The sequence below is a fragment of the Coptis chinensis genome, chromosome 3 (assembly GCF_015680905.1).
Source record: "Coptis chinensis isolate HL-2020 chromosome 3, ASM1568090v1, whole genome shotgun sequence".
Lineage (NCBI taxonomy): Eukaryota > Viridiplantae > Streptophyta > Magnoliopsida > Ranunculales > Ranunculaceae > Coptis > Coptis chinensis.
In genome coordinates, this window is record NC_141458.1 from 8,311,400 (window position 1) to 8,332,107 (window position 20,708).

At 36.6% G+C, this 20,708-nt stretch overlaps 2 protein-coding genes and 1 pseudogene across 3 annotated transcripts; all 3 read right to left on the minus strand.

Annotated features, from left to right (window-relative positions):
* Nucleotides 1-3,803: 3,803 nt before the first annotated feature.
* Nucleotides 3,804-6,574, minus strand: LOC147507715 (SPX domain-containing protein 1-like). The gene is made up of 3 exons (XM_086600412.1): nucleotides 6,016-6,574; nucleotides 5,722-5,848; nucleotides 3,804-4,381 (listed from the first exon to the last, which is right to left on the minus strand). Exons 1-3 carry the CDS (start codon nucleotides 6,307-6,309, stop codon nucleotides 3,969-3,971), a joined length of 834 nt encoding a protein of 277 aa, XP_086456538.1. The 5' UTR covers nucleotides 6,310-6,574; the 3' UTR covers nucleotides 3,804-3,968.
* Nucleotides 6,575-10,395: 3,821 nt separating this feature from the next.
* Nucleotides 10,396-12,138, minus strand: LOC147507716 (kinesin-like protein KIN-14I). The gene is made up of 3 exons (XM_086600413.1): nucleotides 11,696-12,138; nucleotides 11,297-11,535; nucleotides 10,396-11,183 (listed from the first exon to the last, which is right to left on the minus strand). Exons 1-3 carry the CDS (start codon nucleotides 11,804-11,806, stop codon nucleotides 10,754-10,756), a joined length of 780 nt encoding a protein of 259 aa, XP_086456539.1. The 5' UTR covers nucleotides 11,807-12,138; the 3' UTR covers nucleotides 10,396-10,753.
* Nucleotides 12,139-12,696: 558 nt separating this feature from the next.
* Nucleotides 12,697-14,161, minus strand: LOC147507717 (COP9 signalosome complex subunit 5b-like; annotated as a pseudogene). The gene is made up of 4 exons (XR_015217753.1): nucleotides 14,066-14,161; nucleotides 13,701-13,899; nucleotides 13,278-13,619; nucleotides 12,697-13,140 (listed from the first exon to the last, which is right to left on the minus strand). The product of XR_015217753.1 is annotated as a COP9 signalosome complex subunit 5b-like (transcript).
* Between the last annotated feature and the right edge of the window lie 6,547 nt (nucleotides 14,162-20,708).

Genomic DNA, 20,708 nt, shown 5'->3' on the forward strand with positions numbered 1-20,708 from the left:
GCAACGACAATTGACAATCTTTTATAGAAGTCATAAAAAGCCATTTAGTAAAAGTCATATGGAAGGAGCACTCACACATACCTTTGTTGATATTTGATGTGGACGGAGCACTCACACATACCTTTGTTGATATTTGATGTGGACGATCTGTTGAATTGGCAACCAAAACAATTGATAGTAGATAATCACTATAACATGCATGGAGGGGGTTAGGAAATGACATGAGCAAAATATATATGAAGTCATGTCTTGTTTAAACAATAGTGTTGATTGTGTCATGCTCCTGTGGATTACGGACCAGTTCTTGTGTCAACGTTTCCTGTCAATTTGTATCATCACATTAGGATTCAAATCCATCAGATTTCAGAGTACAATTAAAACGAAGTTAAGAAAAACTTGATTTATATAAATGTCATTGATATCACTAAAATGAAATTCAGTGGTATTGACTTTATTAGCGTTTGGGCAATGATTCACCTAAATACACTAATGAAGTCATAAGGGGTGTTGATTGTGGTGGAGGAGAGACTGAACCATGTCGATGACTGCCTACGTATCTAGAGTATTTTATGGAATCAAGTCTTCATGTGCGTAGTTCTTTGTTGAAATGAAATAGGTGAGCAATAAGTGAGGTTTCTTATTGCCTAAGAAATATAGTTTCCATAATAGTCAGAGTATTTTCTTATTGAGTAATAATAGTAGGCTAGCATAGTGGGCACTAAAAGTAGGCCGCACTAGTGGGCAATACAAATCGGCCGCATTAGTGGGCAATGCATGTGGGCACCTTAATAGACACGCAAGTAGGCCATGCTAGTAGGCAGTGCTATTGGGGTGCCCAATGATAGTCGTATGTAGGGGTACGCATAGGTACATATAGGGCTGGTCATGAGACTCGGTGCTCGTGAGTTTTGAGATCGGCTCGTGCTCGCTCATGAAAAAATATGAGTCAAATATGAGTTTAGTTTTAGGCTCGTTTCAAGTTCGAGTAGCTCGCGAGCTACTCGTTATTTTATTATTATTATTTTTTCTATATATCATATATGATACAAAAAATACCCAGGCCCATAAACACATTAACCCATAAGGTAAAACCCTAAAAAATAGTCAAAGCACCAAAACTTAGAGGCGGCTCTCAAAAACTGAGATGTTTTGTGCAGCAAAACTGCAGAAGAAGAGGTATTTGAATAGCACTAGTTGTCGATGTAGGAAAGAGTATGTGAAGCCTAGAGCTCTTCGTTTGTTATACTCGGGTTTGTTATACTCGGGCCATAGCTCATTTCTTGATTGTATCAGTGATTACTCTTGTCTGTAATTTTTGTCAATCTCACATTGGGAGGATTCAAGTACAGAGTGTAATTCAAAGTGATCGGTGTTATTCTTTGTTTGGATTGTAAATTAGCTCTTTTTATTCATGTACAAGTTATATGCAGGCGCAACTTAGTATGTTGTAGTTGTCGGGGACTTTATGAGTCACCGATAATTGATATATCTTTCAATGAATCAGTTTTGAGCAGAATTGTGGTGTTTCATATATGATTTCTCAACTGCGCGTCTTGTGTTTTTTCTCTTTTTGTTTTGGATTCAGTCACGAGCTACGAGTCTCGAGTTCACTCGAGCTCATTTTGTAAAACGAGTCGAGCCGAGTCGAGCTCGAGCTTATTGTAATTCAAAACGAGTCGAGTTTGAGCACAAAGTGGAGCTCGACCTTGAGTTTGAGCTCGGCTCGAACTCGACTCGAAAACTCACGAGCCGAATCTGAGCATGCCAATACTCAGCTCGCTTGACTCAATGACCACCCCTAGGTACATACACTCATAAAGGAGTAATAATACATACTGTAGGCCATTTCAACCTAGAATAAAAATGAAATATAACCCCATACCCCTTGATACACATAAACAAAAAGTTATAAGGAACCAACGACCCATACCCCTTGCTAAAGCAAAAATGACAATCTAATGTATTAGCTCAACCCTTCTTATATGAAAAAAAAAAAACCACACATGTTCATATAGGATGACTCTAGTTATAATACACTGAATATTAGCAGTGTAAAGAAGCAACAATATTATAAATATTTATAGTTTCCTTGAGTGTATTATTAGCAATCCTCGAAAGTGTCATCTCATCCACTACATATAAAAATGTGGCCTCGCGACATAAACAAAAGTAAACCAACCAACCCATTAGTCCAAAGCTCATCCCAGCTTCACTCAAGATATGGGATTTGAAGAAACTTCATCTTAGACTCCAAAGCTTATAACTATTCAGAAAGATTCTTGGTTGTATTTCCGTCAACTGGCACCGCAATCTTAGAATTGGTCTTCTGTTTCTTACTTGGGTTAGCATTATGCTCATTACTTTCTATAACAGTTGAGAGCACAGATGTTATTTTTGGAGTCTTAGGTTCCTGGTTTCCCAACCAAATTCGGAACAACTGAGAGAGTTGCTCCCTTCAAAGTAAAACACAACGTGTTTCCATCAGCAGGGGTAGAACAAACCGATATAAGAAATCCAAAACACTAAGCAGAAGTTCAAATGAATGGAAAACTGAGCGTAACAGTTTGCAAACATCAAATTTCAGTAAACACACAAACACCGAAAAAGAAAAAAAGAAACCAAACGAAGATGCAACAACAACATGGTAATCATAAACCAATCAAAAATCTAAGTTTAAAATTGAAAATGCTTACTTGTTCGATCCAAAAACTTTTCAATGTTGTAATCGATTGTTATCAAACTCGTTTGCACGCGGAAATGAATCTCCAATTTCAGTTCAATCCTCCAAAAATTTTAATCCCTAGAAATTTGGGTTTCGAATCTCGGCTATTTGATGTAGAGATAAATACTGTCAGATGAGAGACATTTTTTTTTAAGTGGGGTGTTTCACGAACAGGGGTTTTGTTTCTGTCAAGAAGAAGAAGAAGAAGGTTAGGTTACGATTAACGAAGGGTTGGGTTATTTTTTTTATTTGATAATTACTAAAATAGCATATGCGTAGAATTGAAATAACGGAAGTAGTTTTATTTTATATTTTTTTCAACACACATAAAAAGACAATTTTGACTTATATTAAATTAGAGAGGACACCAAATTCAGGGTTATTTTGATAAGAAGGCAAATAATTATTGTTCAAGTAGCGACTATTTTAAAATTTTTGCTGACGTGACTCACTATGAGCATCCTGAAAGAACCGTTATTAATGTAGGTAGGATAAGGGCGTGCACACGTGCGCCTGCACCAAGCCGAGTTAGCCCTAGCTTGTAGCTTTTTTGCACCGTTCAAAAGGGGTAAGGACAATGTCTAACACGCCTGAGTAGTTGTTCTAACAGAAATAACATGACATTTATCTCATTGCAGATTCTATCAATGGGGACTCTTGAGATAACTATAAAATGTTAATTCAGATATCCCATTGTATGTGTGTCCATAGGGTAAGATACGACGAGCAAGACATGACGAAGCAATGCCGTTCATTATCGAAAAAGAAGAAGAAGAAGCAATGACATTCTTATCAAACTCTTGATGTAGCACAGAAGCAATGACAGTTTTTTTAACATATCAAATTCTTGATCGATGTAGCTACGACCAGTCAGTCCTTCGTTAATGCAATGGAGTCCACTTTCTGTTTTCCGTCCAGAGTATATTATACCAAACTCTCGAATACAACTTCAGATAATCTTATTCCTTTTCTTGTATGTACGTAGCTTAAATTCAATGATCAAATGTGGTTGAACTTCACAGAATAATACATGAAGAAGCAACAAGTCATTTTTTTAATATGTGCTCACTATATCAGGGAATTGTAATAAACTCAAAACAATTTTTATAAAAGCTGTAGCACTTATACATTTGTATTTATCCGTATCTATAACGTGTCAAGTAAAATTACAAGGGGAACAGCTCAAGGTTAACGTAAAAAACTCTGTTTTTTGCCTAAATAGCATATGCACCGATCATACACGAGACTATTTGGCTACTCTATCTTTAGTCCAAGTATCCTCCAACACACCACTCTGCAATGGTGGCAGCGAAAAGACGCTTACAGTAGAACTTCCACTTCTAATCTCCTTCAAAATTCGCAATGCTGATAGAGCACTCTTCATGTACAAGCTCTCCATGTACTCAATTTCTGCGAATTGCTTGGGTGCACTATTGGTGGTAACAGAATTGGGATCGTCTCCATCTCCATCCCTATCCGCGGTCAGACTTGATGGTTCGTCGATAGGAAAGAGGTGATCGAGCATAATTTCACATTCCTTGATGAGCTTGTAAAGCAGGTCCATAGTGAAGAAAGGTTGTTGCAATACCTTCTGGATGAAGGGCAAGCGAATTAGAGCACCGGTTCTTTTGTCATATTTCTTTAGTATCTTCACCAGACCTGCTTGAAGGTTGTTATCAGTTTGAAGCTCAAAACAGTAGAGTTCTATCAAATAAAACAGTAATAGGTTTTCCCATATGAAATAGTTCTATTGCCTTACTGCCCATTTAGGTTTTTACGAGAATGAAGATTTGAGAGGCCATTTCCATTTTCACGCATTTCAAACAAATCTGTCGAACTGATTTTATTTATTTATTTTAATTTATTTGGCAAGTTCAACAAAAAGATGGGCCAAAATTAAGGTGAGTCATGAAGAGTTCAAAAGATAGCGGATGTGCTGCAATTGCAGAGTTGCTCTCCCGGATTAAACCTCCCATTTCTAATTAAGAAGTCCTAGTCAGTAATCCATGTACCATTACGTACAAGGAATATACGTACAACATGTACCATCATGTACGAGGAACCTGCGCATGGAGGAATAATCCAAGAAGTAACTCTTTAAAAAGGTACATTCAAAATGAATGACTCAATGATAACTTTTTTTTTAAAAAAAAATCTTGGGAGTGAATCTATGTCCCAAAACCTATGTTTACATTGACACAGATAGGTGTGTCCATATCCGACACGGATACGAAGTGTCGACAAAACATCAAACATTGAGGTATATTCCATACAATGTGTCTGATATATGTCTAACACAAACACGTGGATACGTATACGACATGGATTACTTTTGAAATATGGCGTGTCCATATTACATAGCCCAAAACAAGATCTTGTAATTCAGTGGGGGTTCCCTAGACCCTTTTAGAGAGTTGCTTTAGCTCATCATGTATAAACATCTATTATTCTGTAATGTGGATTCAATATGCTATATAAGCTTAATTTTGAAGAAGCGAACTATACACAAGCTTAAACCAACCAACTTACCAATGTCAAACCAAATCTATCAGGACTTAAAAACGTAAAATATCAATTAGATATCATGTATTTGGACCACTCAATTAAGTTATCCCCTTAAGACCACAATCGTGGCAACATACAAGCACCAAACTGTGCCATAGAATGTATTGCTGAATTAGAAATCATTCTTTTACTTAAGTTTCCCTTTTTAAGGTCATAAGGCGGCATAAAAGCTAATGACACATTATGATACCTTAGGTAAGGGTGACAAATCAGGATATCGAATGTCATCAAGAAGTGGAGGACTATTTTACAAGATATGTCCTGTTAGATAAAGTGTATACATCATAGGCTGGTGTGGGGATTCATGACTTTTGAAATGTCGTAGAATATCATTTTGAAACACAATAATTCTTAGTGGTGTCAGCTGTATAGAAAAACAACATGATACACTGATGACATACTGATACTATTTCAGAAAGAAAATAGAACTATACCTGTATAGTTAAAAGCACTATAATTTTCCAACAAAACCATCTCTCCATGAAAATCTACAATTTCTTTTCTTATTCTTATCAACTCGTCACTTGATTCTGTAGCCTCTGCTACACTATCCTGCAACTCCTGCACCCCAACAAATATAGTCCATTAATCCTGACATACTTACAAACATAACAATTACCAGATTAATCAAATCTATATCAATTAAGAAGACCTGATTACCAGCAAAGTTGCACCAAACACTCTTAAGGTGTATTATATCATTAAATGCAAGAAAGAAAGATGTATACCTTCAATCTGATGATGTAATCTTCTTGTTTCTCTTCAAAAAACCCATTGAACTTTTCAAGTTCAGCTTCTAACAACATAATGAAATCAATCTCTTCACTTGACATAACCCTTCCTCCAACTCTCACACCCTCACCATCATTCAGTCGAATTCTTTTATTTGATGATCTATCATCATCACATTTTGGTTCAATAAGTTTCAATCTCTTCTTCAATTCTTTATAAGAAAGAAACTTATCTCTCCATTCAGGTAACGTTTGTTCAATCTGATTGCTCAAACTCTTGCCAAACTTCATACCCACTCTCTAAAGATTGAGAATATGAGAAGAAATGAAGAAATGAAGAAAAATTGAGGTTGTGAGTGCAAGACAGGAAGGGAGAGTGTGGAGTACATATAACGGTCTAGTTAGCTTAGTTTATTGAAGAATATTCCAAATAAGAGTGTTAGAATATCCGCTGAATTTAAACGGATATTTCTGGTTTTATTCCTTTGGTGTGAGTATACGTGAAGAGAGAGAAATAGAGAGGGAAAAGTAAGCGAAACTGTTGAAACTGAAGCTCGGCTTCGGTTTACAAATAGCTAAGTATATAATAAGCTGTTTAACTGCTTTTTGTTTTTAGTGTGAATCAGTTTATGAATCTCTTTTGAATTAGTATATGCTTTGTGTTGACTAAGTGAACCAAGGATTTGACTTAGTTTTTACCTCCTAATTAATTTTATTGTTTAAACATCATTGTCCTATTAAAAAAAGGAAAACTACCGAACTAAGAATTTGTAATAGTACATTTGTACATACAAACAAAAATAAGAAAAACAATTAAAAAAAGGAAAAACTAGATTAAAACTATGTGTTTTTTCTTATGTGATTCACAATATTCATTTGTACTGCATTTTCTTTGACAACATTTTATGCATAAGTTTATGACTCTATGCATAACAGCATAAGTCTTTATGGAAATGCAAAATACTCAATATTCAAGTAGTCATATCATAGATATAACAGAGAAGATTTTTTTAAGCATTTTGATACTTTTTTCTTTTTTTTTTCCCATAAACTCATTTTGATACCTTTTGGAAGTTATAGAAACATTTTTTTTTTTGTCGAAATGTCATGTTTTCCAACTAAATCCGTTACTAAAATTAAATGTAAGTATGAGCCGGCCACACCCATGATTTTCTTTTGATACATCATATCTTGATATATATAATATATGGATCGCTGTCAACGAATAAAGTTTTGCCTAAAATGGCTAACTTCGAGCACCACGTTCCACATAACATCTCTCATCTCAACACGTGTTTGTAAGAATGGAACGGCTGAGCAGATCATTTAACAAAAGAAGAAACCACTTTTAGCTAAGCCGAGCCAAAGAATATACTAAGATATCGTATGATTCGAAAACGACTAAAAGAATATGCTTTTGGCTTTCTCCATTGTTTTGCCCTGCAAGGAAAGCCAGGTGACCACCCTAGTCCCTACTCCCTACTAAGCGTCAATTTGAAATGGATATTTTTTTTACAGTAATGTGCTAACGTCAGTATGTGTGACAAATTACGACATGGCTTTTAACAGGTTGTTGGATTCAATGATAAAATTGTATGACTATTTTGTCCTTTATGTATAGATCCGGATATTTCACAAGAACATTCATGGGTCCTTAATTTGGTATCTAGATTCTAGAAATTCTTAACTTACACTGTTAGGCTAAGTCCAATGGTTTGGTGCGCCATCACTCCAAACCACAATAGCATAGTGTATACAGTTAGCGGTTTAGCGTTTCCCAACCCAATGGTTATTTTCACAACCGCCAATGGCGGATAGATTTTTTTTTTTTTTTTTGGGACTCTCCAACCGCCATTCCCACAGGCGTGTGAGAAAAAAAACTTTTTTTAGGACTCTCAACCGCCAGTGCCTATGGCGGGTAGGATTTTTTTTTTTTTTTTTTTTTTTTTTTTTTTGGGACTCTCCAACCGCTATTCCTACAGGGTGTGTGAAAAAAAAAAAAAAAAAATTAGGACTCTTAACCGCCAGTGCCTATGGCAGGTAGGATTTTTATTTTTTTTGGGGACTCTCCAACCGCCATTCCCACATGCGTGTGGGGAATTTTTTTTTTTTTTTTTTTTTTTTTTTTTTTGGACTCTCCAGCCGCCATTCTCAAAGGCGTGTGGTTTAGATTTCTTTTACCCGCCGCCACTTTGAGTGGCGTGTAGACTTGACGCTATCTCGTTAAAACTGGCGCTATATATAAGTAAACTTATACCGATAGCGTTGGCGGGTTAGCGTTTTGACGCACCATTGGATCAAAATGTCCGTGATATTTGGTGTTTTGCCGCACCATTGGACTTAGGCTTAGAGATGAATTTACTCAATATTTGAGAGTTGGGACCAGCCCTGTATTGGAGAGAGTTATATTAAGCTTTTAGAACATTCAAAACGCATGAGTACGTGGACTAATTCATAATAATCAACTGCATGAATGATTAGAAAAGAAGGAAAAATTATACTTTAGCATATTTTCTTGATATATATAAAAGTTTGTTTATGTCTAAACGACTAATTCAATGATGGTAGGTACTTCGCAGATCATGAGTTTCATGACATTGAGGCTGCCACGAAGTATTTCAGGCGATAACTGATGAGACGTGGTCAATTGCAGCTGTTCATTTTGCTAAATGGTGCCAAGTAAGGTAAGAGCATCTCTAGTTGGTGGTAACATACTTTTTATATTTGAAGAATGTAACCACAGAAATTGGTCGCAAATTTCGACCAACTCTAGATGGTCACAAATTTCGACCAACTCTAAGTGGTCGCAAATTTCGCCCGCAAATTTGATCGTAGGGGCCACCAACCGCTTATTATTAAGACCGGGCGGCCAAGATTAATGGCGTGCTATTGAGTACAAACTCCGACATTTTAAGAAATTGCTTCATTCTCATCCAACACTCCAAAACTATCTCCACAACTATGACTTCTTTTTTATCATTGCAAAAAACTAGCCAACACACCGACGTTGTCGAATCAACTCAACAATCATGTTATTTTGATACACTCGATCAAGAGAGGTGCTAAATTTGCACCTCAAGAAAACACCTTGCGTTATCATGCAAGTATCTGAACAAAAGGTGTCATGAAACACCACATTGTCAAGGTTATTTGCTCATACATATAAGTTGTAACGAAGATGGAGAAGAAGTAAGATTTTTGAAATGTCCAAATGGTATATGTCCCGGTATGGTATATATATATATATATATATATATATATATATATATATATATATATATATATATATATATATATATTTTTTTTTTTTTATGAAGACGGTTTGTTGATATGCGTGTTGTTGTGGAGGATGATCATTGGTATAGGTATTGCCCCTATCTTTGAGATAGCATGTCCAAATGGTTGTGATAGTGTTAGAGAGCTGAAAAAGTTTGAGAACCTTGAAGAAAAAGGTCTTGATCTATTGAAGTGTTTAGTGTGTGGAAAATGTGAGTGGTTAGGTGCTGTAATGGAAAATGTTAAGAGTTGTTAGAGTGTTGTAATATGAGTGGTTAATGTTAATCATTTTATTTTCTATGACTATGTAAAATAATTTTTTTTTTTAATATGAATAAATTTTAATTTTATATAAATATATATTAGTTTAAATTAAACACTACTAAAAAAAGGGCTTATAAGCTCAGCTAAAAGGTGAGATGTTAGAGTTTTTATCTCGGTTTTCTAGGAAAAAACAACCGAGGTAAAATCCACCGAGGTAATAGAGTTCTACAAAACCGAGATAATAAGCTACTAAATTATCTCAGAAGTCTGACATCTTATCTAAATATATTATCTCGGTTTTCTAAATAAAACCGATATTATATAGAATAAAACCGAGATAAATTGTTGATTGAAACCAATTAGTATTTATTGAAACCGAGATAATATCAAAAAATAACCGTGATAAATTCTTTTGGAAAAGGAGATTGTTGGACAACTTTTTATCTCACCCTTTGTCATTTTTTGTTGGTATTGCTTATAATAATTAACCAGAAAATAAAAACCTGTCCCAAACCACCACATTCCCTTTCATATTCATAAACATCAACACCAATTAACAAAAGCAACCCAACATAAATAAATTCTTTGAATAACTTATTTCATAAAGATAAGAAAGAACAATGTCGAACATGAACATAACTTTCAAAAAGTACTAGTGATCAGTCAATTATTTATAGAAACTCAAATATTGTATTAATTACTATTCTTGAACTATAATAAGACATTTTTAACCTTTTCTATATATGCGGGGAAAGGAGACGGATGGTTCTATTTGAATTTCCTACTAAAAAAAAAAATTTGAGAATCCACAACTCCCAAGGTATATATTCACGTCGGTCATCAGCTGTGAAAAGTTATAGGCTCCAAGACTCTCTTCATCAACTTTAGTAAGTGGAGACGAATATCCAAGATGGTCCTGATCCATAAGAGAAACATCATTTCTAACAAACTCATCCTGTACTAACTTCCGAAAGAATGACCAATGTTTATGCTCAATCCAGTTCCATCATTGTACAACAGACTTATGCTAGAGGAGTCTTCAGTCAATCTTTCCTTTGAAAATATATCTGACAGGAAATCCCGAGGGAATCGGTCATTGATGTCAATAAGAATATCTCCACGCTTGGCAACCGAGGACTCAACTTGAGGTGCATCTTTAGTGGAGGCCCCTGCCTGAACAGAATTATTTGATTGCTCAAGAAAGCACTTGTTGAAATTCAGCAAGTCTGCCTCTAGTATTGAGAGATACAGTTGCTGTTATCACGGTTAAAAATACAGCAAATGCCAGTAAAAATACCTCAACAGCGTCAGCAACAGTAGCTGCCATGTCATATGTAATTTCTTCAAAAGTCTCATCCAAGAAAAACACTATTGTTGTAAGCTTTTTCCCAGTCAAAAAAGCTTCAATCTCCTCTCGCCCAGGGATTGTATGCCGAGGTCCAGCCTTAACGGAACGCTTTAAAGCATTCAATGTATTCAATGCAAGGACTTGGACTTCAGAATCAGTATTGACCTCATGAGCTACATAATGAATATACTCTGATAAGTATCCTCCAATATCCTTGCTTGGAGGCATGGAAGATGCACAAAGATGCATGAGCTCCCATGCCTTAATCAAGCATTGCCTGTAGAAATGAAACCAAACATAAATGCAATTATCAGTAATAGTACAAAATCAAGGGAATGTCACCGATGTTATATGACATGAAACCTCATATTGACGAAAAAACATGCTTACTTATCAGGGTTATTTCGTGTTTGCTTTGAGATCTGAGCAAAAAGTTCATCTCGGAGTTCAGGGCGCTTTAATGTTTGCTTATACAATTTTCCAATAACCTCAACTCGTTCTTCTAAACTCATAGGAGCTACTCTATCTGATGAGTCAACTCCCATATACTTCAATATCAGCTGGAACAACTTTATTGCACGATTTATCATATCACTGCTTATTTTAAGTAAAGAAGTCGGAATAGGATCCTGTCAAAAACCCAGCATCAATGCCTGATAAGTTCAATATTGAAGCAAAAGTTCACAATCTAGAATTTTGAAAACAGTAAATTGCTGCTTTTTTCTCCAAACACTTTAATGCCTTGCAGAAATATAACCTTACCTATTCTCACGCTTAACAATATATTACCTTTTGAAAGCATAGCATATCCTCAAAAGTGAACTTTTCCCGAACTTGAGGACCCACAGATCTTTTGGAAAAAAATCCACGCTTGCCTGAAGAATGGATCTGCTTCTGCATACACCTCAGGAAACCTTCTACCTAACAGGGAGAATCAAGCAACAATAGGGTGAAAATGTGGAAACAAACGTTATATGGAGCATATTTGTGTGTTCACTTTTCCGTCAGTGCCCATCTGGACAGGTGACTGAACGGGAGCGCACTTACGGTGTGCCCTAAGATGGGTCATGGAGCATGTGACTAAGACATAAGCGGCTCCACATGCGTTCACCACTGAGATAGAACTCAGTTACTCAACTTAAAAAGAACCGAGCCAACCAGCCCTGGACCTGGTCTAGGGCTGGGTCAACTCAGTCTCCTCAGAATTCAAGATGTCTAGAAGGCTTCTAGGGTCTGAAAGGATAACATATGAAATCGCATCTTTTAGGAAGATAACTTCCATGGCAATGGAGATCCATGTTCCAGAAAGAAAGAGGATCTCTGCCTATACATAGCTGAGCTCTATCATTGATCAACCTCCGGTCGAACCTAAAGCCAGAAATAAAAACTGGGATGTTTTCCATGAAAATAAGAACATCACTGTATACATTCCACCCGAAGTTTGGACAATTACCAAGAACCTCTTGCAGTTCCTTTGCAGTACACGCAGCCTGCACTGGACTGCGCCTCCCAACCAAATATACCTTCCTATAATCATATAATTGAACAACAGCTTGAGTCCTAAGAAGGTAAGTTTAAAAACCACTGTAGTTGCTATTAACAGTGAGAAGAATTACCTGATAGAGCTCGTTTGCAAAGAAGCCAAAACATGATCTGCAATATCTATTTTTGCTAGTTCTGTGGTTGGTCGTAGAAGAATGCGAGCGACATCAAGAGCTACATTACCCTGAAAGTTGAAACAATTTATACATGAATGAGGCACACATACTATATAAGTAAGTTGGTCATTTAAACTGTAGGTGTGGAATGCAAAGTCCACAAACAAAGTCTTGTAGTAACATACCTACACCACTATACAAACACTGGCCTCTTACTACTCTGACTGCCTATTACTATCACGTTCACAAAAAAAAAATCACAATAAAATTGGAAAAGGAAATAAAAAGGTACACCTGTTAGCAATGCACACCAAAGTCTTCAATCTTATTCAAAGGAATAGTCTAATACTCCGAAACAGGTTCAGCTGGAGGCTTGTACCCTTCAGGATAAGTCCTAAAAGCACCAATTTCAACTTTCCCAGCAGAAACAGTCCTCGTTGGATCAATAACAACAGCTAAAAATGGTTCCTGAAATTGCTGATTAAGCATCTGAGTCGAAACATCAATACCAGACAACCAACACCCATATCCCAGATGCGAATGATACCAACCCACAACATTCTCCAGTCGCCCGGCCTAACATAAAAAACAAGTATGTATCTTAAGATTAACCAAATGAGGAAAAGGCAAACAAGTAGTAATCTTTTAATTGGCAAAATATATATATATATATATATATATATATATATATATATATATATATATATATATACCTGTTTATTAGTCTGAATAATCAACCATATACTCATAAGCATCGGCTTGAGCATTAACTCTAGTTCAAAGTCCCTTCAACAGGTAAAGCAAAAGCATCCATAACAATAATAGCTTCCCCATCCGTTTTCCCTTGCATTAAACCCATTATCTCAATATTCCCACCAGATCTCGCATGAACAACCATCTTTAACAAAGCAAGTGCCGATATTTTGACACGTTTGAAATAATGTGGGTCATTTGTCCACGGTTTTTCTTTCTGGAATTTGGTCTGGGCTGATTCGTCGTAGTGGTATATTCGTCGTAGGGAGAAAGCCAGCTCCTGGTACATATGCACAAACAACCTTCAAAACACAAGCGACTTATTAGGAAAAAGTTCAGATATATACATACCTATTGTAGTATAGTATCAAGAGAATCCTCACCCAGTAAATAATTTGTGCATCATGTCCTTGTTCTTTTCATTGTTTAACGTCTTTGCAGCAATATCTCGTTGTTGATCAAGTGAGTTTGAAACTTTTATGAGTAATGTGACAAGTTGCAGACCCACCAAAGAAGCAACCTAACCATAGACACTTGGAGGAGAGCTGCAATGGTTGCACAGGACGTAGATTTATCCTCTTCCTCAAAATCAGAAATAACAAAAAGCAAACAATTCTTGTCATCTCCTTTAGTTTCCTCTCGTTAGATGGTAAACTACAACCACAGCCCGACTAAAGTGATTTATTTGTTAATTTTTCTAAAAACAAGTACGATATCCTTTTCATTGACCAGAAAAAAAAAGGTGTACCATCATGAATTCGGAATAACTTCCAAAAGTCATAATCACGGCAGGGATTCCTACTTTCAAGTCAGTAACTGAATCACCTAATGCAGCAATCACCCCACGTACCGCAAAATGTGTCATTTCAACTCATCAACTGAAGCACCTATTTCAAAGACACCGAGAGGATTAAAAAGTAAAGTGTGTGTAATATTGTAAAAAAACTTTCCGAGTGTGTAATAATCTGAATGCAAAACCCTCAAGTTTGTATAGACAATGTTTTTTTTAATAAGATAAATAAACGAGTATGCACTTGAAGTTCTTGATTGCTTTTCGTGGTTGTGTTTGAGAACCAAGCTCACCAGTTCCATAAGACTAACCATTGGGTATCCGATATTATTGCTTTAGCTAGAAATATATGGTTTTAACACTATACAACACCTCAAAACCAGCATCAAATGGTAGGCGTGAGGACGGTTCTTGGTCCTTTGCCACCAAAATAATGACCGAGCTGAAATTTACCAACACATATTTATGTTAATAAGAAAAAGAATCATTTTAGCAGCCAAATACCTTAGAACGAAAACAAAATTAAAATCATGAGCCAATGTCAATAAAGAATAATATGTACCATGAGGTAGGAATCAAGAAACTTACATCACTAGCATTTACACCAAAGATAAATGACTTTTGAGAAGGACATGATGTGGTTCAATCGGTAATTTTAACAAAGTCGCGCACAATGCTAGTTGCACTTTCGAAAATTGTGGCTCGAGAGTGTGAACAACCCTAGCCAAAGACCAAAACCAAAATAAGTCGACAATCAACCATACAATGCCATAAATGGATTTGAAGCCAAAAGTTGAAATGAAATATCGATGGCATGAAGCAGATTCTAAACTAAAGTGCCATGCTTAACTAACCGATCATAATTAAGCCTCTATGGATAGTATGTCGAACAATATGATGAGACTTTAGAAAGAGAAAAGATAAAGTTGGACAAAGCAAACAAGGTTCAGTGGTTTTACTTACGCTTCTTCTCATAACTTTGGGGGATTTGAATATAAGATTTTTCTATGTTTGAGTATACTTTTCTTGCATTTGGTCTGTTTAGTTCGGTACTTGGTTTTCTTCGTTGGTGTAGGCCAATACTCCATGCCTCTCGGTTAAGTGATCCATAAACATGCACCAGCTCTACGCTCATCTTGTATAAGCTCAAAAGCACCTAGACAAATTAGGAGCAAACGTATCCACAAATCCAGTTATCACCAATTCAACTCTTTTTATAGAGATAGGGATGAAAATATTGAAATGGGTAATTAATATCGAACTCGCACATGAGCATCACCCACAAATTCTTTATGCAAACTGTACTTTTTCCCAAATATAAGTAACACCAATTGTTAGATAGGAGGGTAAATGACTGGTTAAGACCAACAACGCTACATCTGCCTATGGCATCTGAGATTCTTTTCTTTTTCCTCAGAATACCATGAATTACAGAAATACAAGCATCACCAAAATGTCAAGAGACCAAAGAAAAATGGAAAATTAGTTTAGATCATTTATTATTCAACTTATAAAGATGATTTGGGAGGAGAAGGGGATCAAAGTAGGGTAAAAATTAACGCCTATCAAGACAAATGTGTAGCATAGCTCTAGTCTGTAAAATCTGTTGGTATGTATTTGAAAAGTAGATGAAAAAAATGAGAGCACATGCCATAACAATGTCATTATAGCATATGTAAACAATTGAAGTACGCATCTTGAGTTTCAAAAAAAGGTCATATGTAAACATTTCTGGTATCCAACAAAGAAAGATACGACAGATGGAGTAATTAGATCGTGTGAAATTCAAACAATTACAAAACAGAGGCTTGTCGCTAGCAACAGATAAGAAGTAGAAGAGATACTATTATTTACACAATAGCATGCGGATTATGCTGAACCAGAATTCAATTCCTACAAGCTGAATACAAATTTAAAAAATGAAAAGTTTAACGAGTTGACCGTAAACCGATTTCACTTTCGTAAAAGGCATTTCTTGACGTTTGTGCGTAAGAAGTGATATAAGTAAATAACACCACCACCTATGGTATTACCATACCAAGGAACAACGATCGTGCAGCGAGAAAAAGTACAAGTATGCATTCATAAGTGAATAGCAACTAAGCAAAATAAAAGAAAACACACCTTTGGAGCCGGAGTATATGGTCGGAAGCATTGGATAAAGTCCCGGCGACGCCATGTTTATAATCACACCACCGCGCGGATAAAGTCCCGAAGCAGACGCCATGTTTATAAAGCTTCGATTTGATCTATGATTCGATTTGTATTCCTTGCTTGAAAGACAATGCTACAAGACTAATTCCTCTTATTTATCCAAAGTGCATAGGAAGCTAATCTTTGATACAATTACGAAATTCTAGGCGAAAGAAGCAATTACCACCTTGGAAGGCGGTTTCTTGCATAAAACCCACAACAACAGGAAAGCTTTCGTTCGCAAATATGGTCGAGTTCTCAAGAATACGAGAGCCATCTTTGGCGAGAAGACTTGTGTCGAAGTCATCGTGGTGTGCTTAAAAAGGATTTGGCCGATGAAACCATCAATGGATGGGAAGATTGTGCAATACAGACATCGGAGGTGGTATTAGACATTGAACATTTCGATATTCAAGAATAATCAATTAATCATTGTGGCTTGGGATATTTGAGGTTTCCCAAGCTTGGGATATTATTTGAGGTTTCACATCTAAATATCCCCAAATGGATTTCAATGTCTCATTGGAAAGGTAAAATAAAAGTCCGCGAGTGGGTATTTCGGAAAAGGGACAACAAAGCGAGGCAAAATAATCAATTGTTAGACATCGTATCGGTTCAATTATGATGTTCATCGAAGGCGATAAAACTTCACCTTCAATCATTTAAATTGATAAAGTTTGAAAGAAGAGGTAAATGACACAATAAAAAAGAAAATACATGAACACAAAACCTTACTTTGTCGGTCAAAATCAATGACCATGGCCTCTCCGTATCTTTGAATGAGATCATTAAAATGGCGTTGAACGATTTTAGGCTAGAAATAAAAGATTACTGCATATCATTATAGAAGCACTGTGTTGGAAATACTACAACATTCATATAACAACAAAAATAAATAGTCACATACTGTTTATTCATGATTGACGATTTTGATCCGTGGCTTGTAGCTCAAATCCACGATTTGCTCCCAAAGAAGTGGAATTGACCCTCGAACCTGAAACACATATTCTCAGCATCCGTTATGAAGAGAGGAACCTGAAACTCGATTAGCTCTTCCAAAAAACTCCTGTTCCAAACAAATCGAGGATCAGCCTGGTATGATACCAAACGTTAGCTCCTCAAGCAAATCAATAAATGGTGAATTTATCATGTGTTAGAAGTGAGCACGGATTGTCGGGTTGAATGAAAGAAATTGTGACCGACTATGAGACTGTTGCAATAGACTATACCAACAGACTGTTTCCAAAGTGGTTTCCTTGCCCTTCCTTACGCTAACTTCCTTGTTCACGCAAAGTTGGTAGACATCGAAGCCGCGACACCATCGATCGCTGCAGGTTTGACACAATATACGACGAGAATCTGAACCTAATAAGTGAAAATATTCTCATACTAGTTGCAGTCTACTTTTAAAATACTGCTTAAAGGACTCACTCACTTTAATGTAAAGGTCTGTTTCATATGAATAATACAACCCGGTGTTGATTCCACTTTGTCCTTAATGAGGCTCATAAAGTAAGCCTCATCTCTTTTATGCGAAAAGCGATGCTTTCGCTTCTTATTCAAATAATTGTCCAATCAAACTACGAGAACGATTGAATATAAATGCACACGAGAATCACGATATAAACCTAGACTTTTGTCTCCCCTCTTACGAAAGGGAATTAAACCATGAAGTATGAAGTGGAAGTAAGGAGGCCTTTTTCCACAAATACAAAAGTTCTTACTTCTTGACAAGATGAAAGCCTCAAAATCCCATTGCAGGCCATAAACTTCATAGACATTACTTTCAAAACGCGGAAACCAAGATAAGTGCCAACCTCCTTGCGAGAAGTTATTACAAGTAAATATGTTCTGTACAAAAATATTATTAAAAGTTCTTTTTCAATGACTTCACCAATATGACCCGGGCACATATCACCCCATCCATCTTACTAGCATAATAGCATAAAGAATCTAAAGTAACAATATGGCGAGAGATTGCATTAATGTAAGGCGATAAGAACTATAATAGCACACTAGCCTAGTAGTCTCCCATTATACTATTGCAATTTTTCCCAAGTGGACTACAAGATAAAAATTAACTAATATAAGGAATCCATCCAAACTTACCAGCCAAGATTAGTCTAATTGTTCCAACCACACCATAAATTATAAAACTTTAGTAGTCCCTTTGGAAAGCAATACTCATCCATGTAGTTTTTCTCTAGGACCTTCTTGTACTGGTCCTCTGACAAGGACTTGCATTGCTTCCTGATACGAACACGGACCTGGGAAAATCAAACATCATGTGATCAGAATATAGTATATATAGAGATATCACTAAAGAATTAGGGAAAAGAAGTATGCGGCTGTACTTGGGCAGGAAATTGAGTCTGGTCAGAACCTTTATTTGTCCATGCATGTGGGTTGATGTTTAATCAGCCATGACTAGTTGCCTCGTAAATACAGATTATGCCGCTTATTCACTTCTCTGTCTAACAAATAAAATACAGTTTGAAGTGATCAAATGAACTATTACGAATCTCAGTGACGAGGGTACCAACATCGACTAATGAGCTTGTCAAGAAGCTTTCAAGCGCAGAGTGAAATCAAACTAGCATGACTCCAGCTGCAAGGGTGTGTGCCGACTGGAAGGTCATTGAAGAAATAAAAGGCCTTCAACTTCTATTGCCTAAACCTTGATCATTTCCAACTTCGGATATTCCGACAAACGTAAATACTAAATGTTGTGTAACTTATTGTATGATGGTCCCGGGTCTACCAAGTGCACTTTATTGCAGTTAAGTATTGGTTACTGAATGAAGAGATGCTCATTGTTATCAACTTGAGAATGCTCCAAGTATTGTGTGCAGGTGCACACCTCATGTAAGACTAAGATCGAGGTTAAATCAAAGGAGCTTTGAGGTTCCGGTGTGAGCTTGAACCATGCAAATTATAGGCCACACCTGAAATTTTTTTATGTATAAGTAGACTGTCCCTTTTGAAGCATATGTATTGAATAAATTGAAATTAGAAGTTTGAACAAAGAAACTGAGTCTACAAAACCCTACCTGATACCATCAGCCTCTCGGCGAGTATCGTTAGTTCTATGCACACCACAACTTGTCTTTTACTCTCTCTTTCTTTGACTTCTTGCAGGCAGCTTTCTTAATTCGGACAAGAATCTTGAAGTCTGTCCCTCTTAAAATGCTCAGGCTTGAGGAACTCCTTGAGAATGCTATAAAATGCATATATCCAAGTCAAGTTCACAATGTATGTGTGGTGGACAGAAAAGAAGATGAGGTTTCTGATATCGTTACTCTGTACAAGTGATTTCTCATTTAATCCGAGTCCGTTAGCTGTAGATGGTTAGTTCAAGAGTGCTACAAAACTATATTTTGTCTTTGGAACGAAGAATCCCTCAACCAGAAATGGTTGTGAACAACTTCAAAGAGAACTCGATACTTCTCTTTTAAACAGAAGAATCATTCTACTAGAAACGCCAATGTATTGTGTACACAAGAAGCTTTTTACGTGTTGCCTAACCGTAAAGCTTGGTGGGTTAGGTTTTCTATCCGTCATCATCTCTCTTACCCTTTAAACATCACTTCACCTTCACGCCAAAGCGCATAAGTGTTTAATGAAAAAAATGCTGATTGAAGAGAACTTTCATACTCAGATGATGATAATAGGATCAACTAATGAGCTAGTCTGGAAGCTTCCAAGCGCACAAAAAAGTAGGTACCTCCCACATTGCAATGGTGTACGTGGCTGGAAGATTATTGAAAATATAAGAAGTCTTTTTAAACCGTCATTTTCCAACAATAGGTAATCGAGAACGAAATACCGATGTACCTAAGCCAAAAATTCTCATGGACCCAAAGACACGCGACTTCAAATGCTATCAATATCACGGGCCACATCTCATGCAAGGCGAGATCGGAGGTTAAATTGACGGACTTCCGGGCTCAAGATCGGCTTTGAACCATGCAATTATAGGCAACACCCGAAAAGTTATGCATTAGTATCTTTGCTTTTAATACCAGTCTTTGTGAAGCAAAGAGTAAATTATTAGATTAGGAGGATGCTAGGACTACAACAACATACCTAAGAGGCTGAGACCTCTGCCTGTTTGGTAGTATAGTTCTATGTAGGGCTCCATGAAGCTGAAGGGAGTAGAAGCCATATGGGGTGCGGCAAAGCGCTTTTTCAGTCTTCCTTCACGCCTGGCATAGCTTTCTTGTGCTTTTTTGCAGTCTTCCTCCAAGGAAACAAAAGAGAGAAGAAACTGAGCTGTATCAACATGCCATGTCCATGTAGTATAACGTCCAACAATTTCTTGACATTCCCGCATAGTTTGCATGGACATAGTATAGGATTTCCCTTACCAGCATCACATTGATCATCAAAACAATTAATACAAGCAATA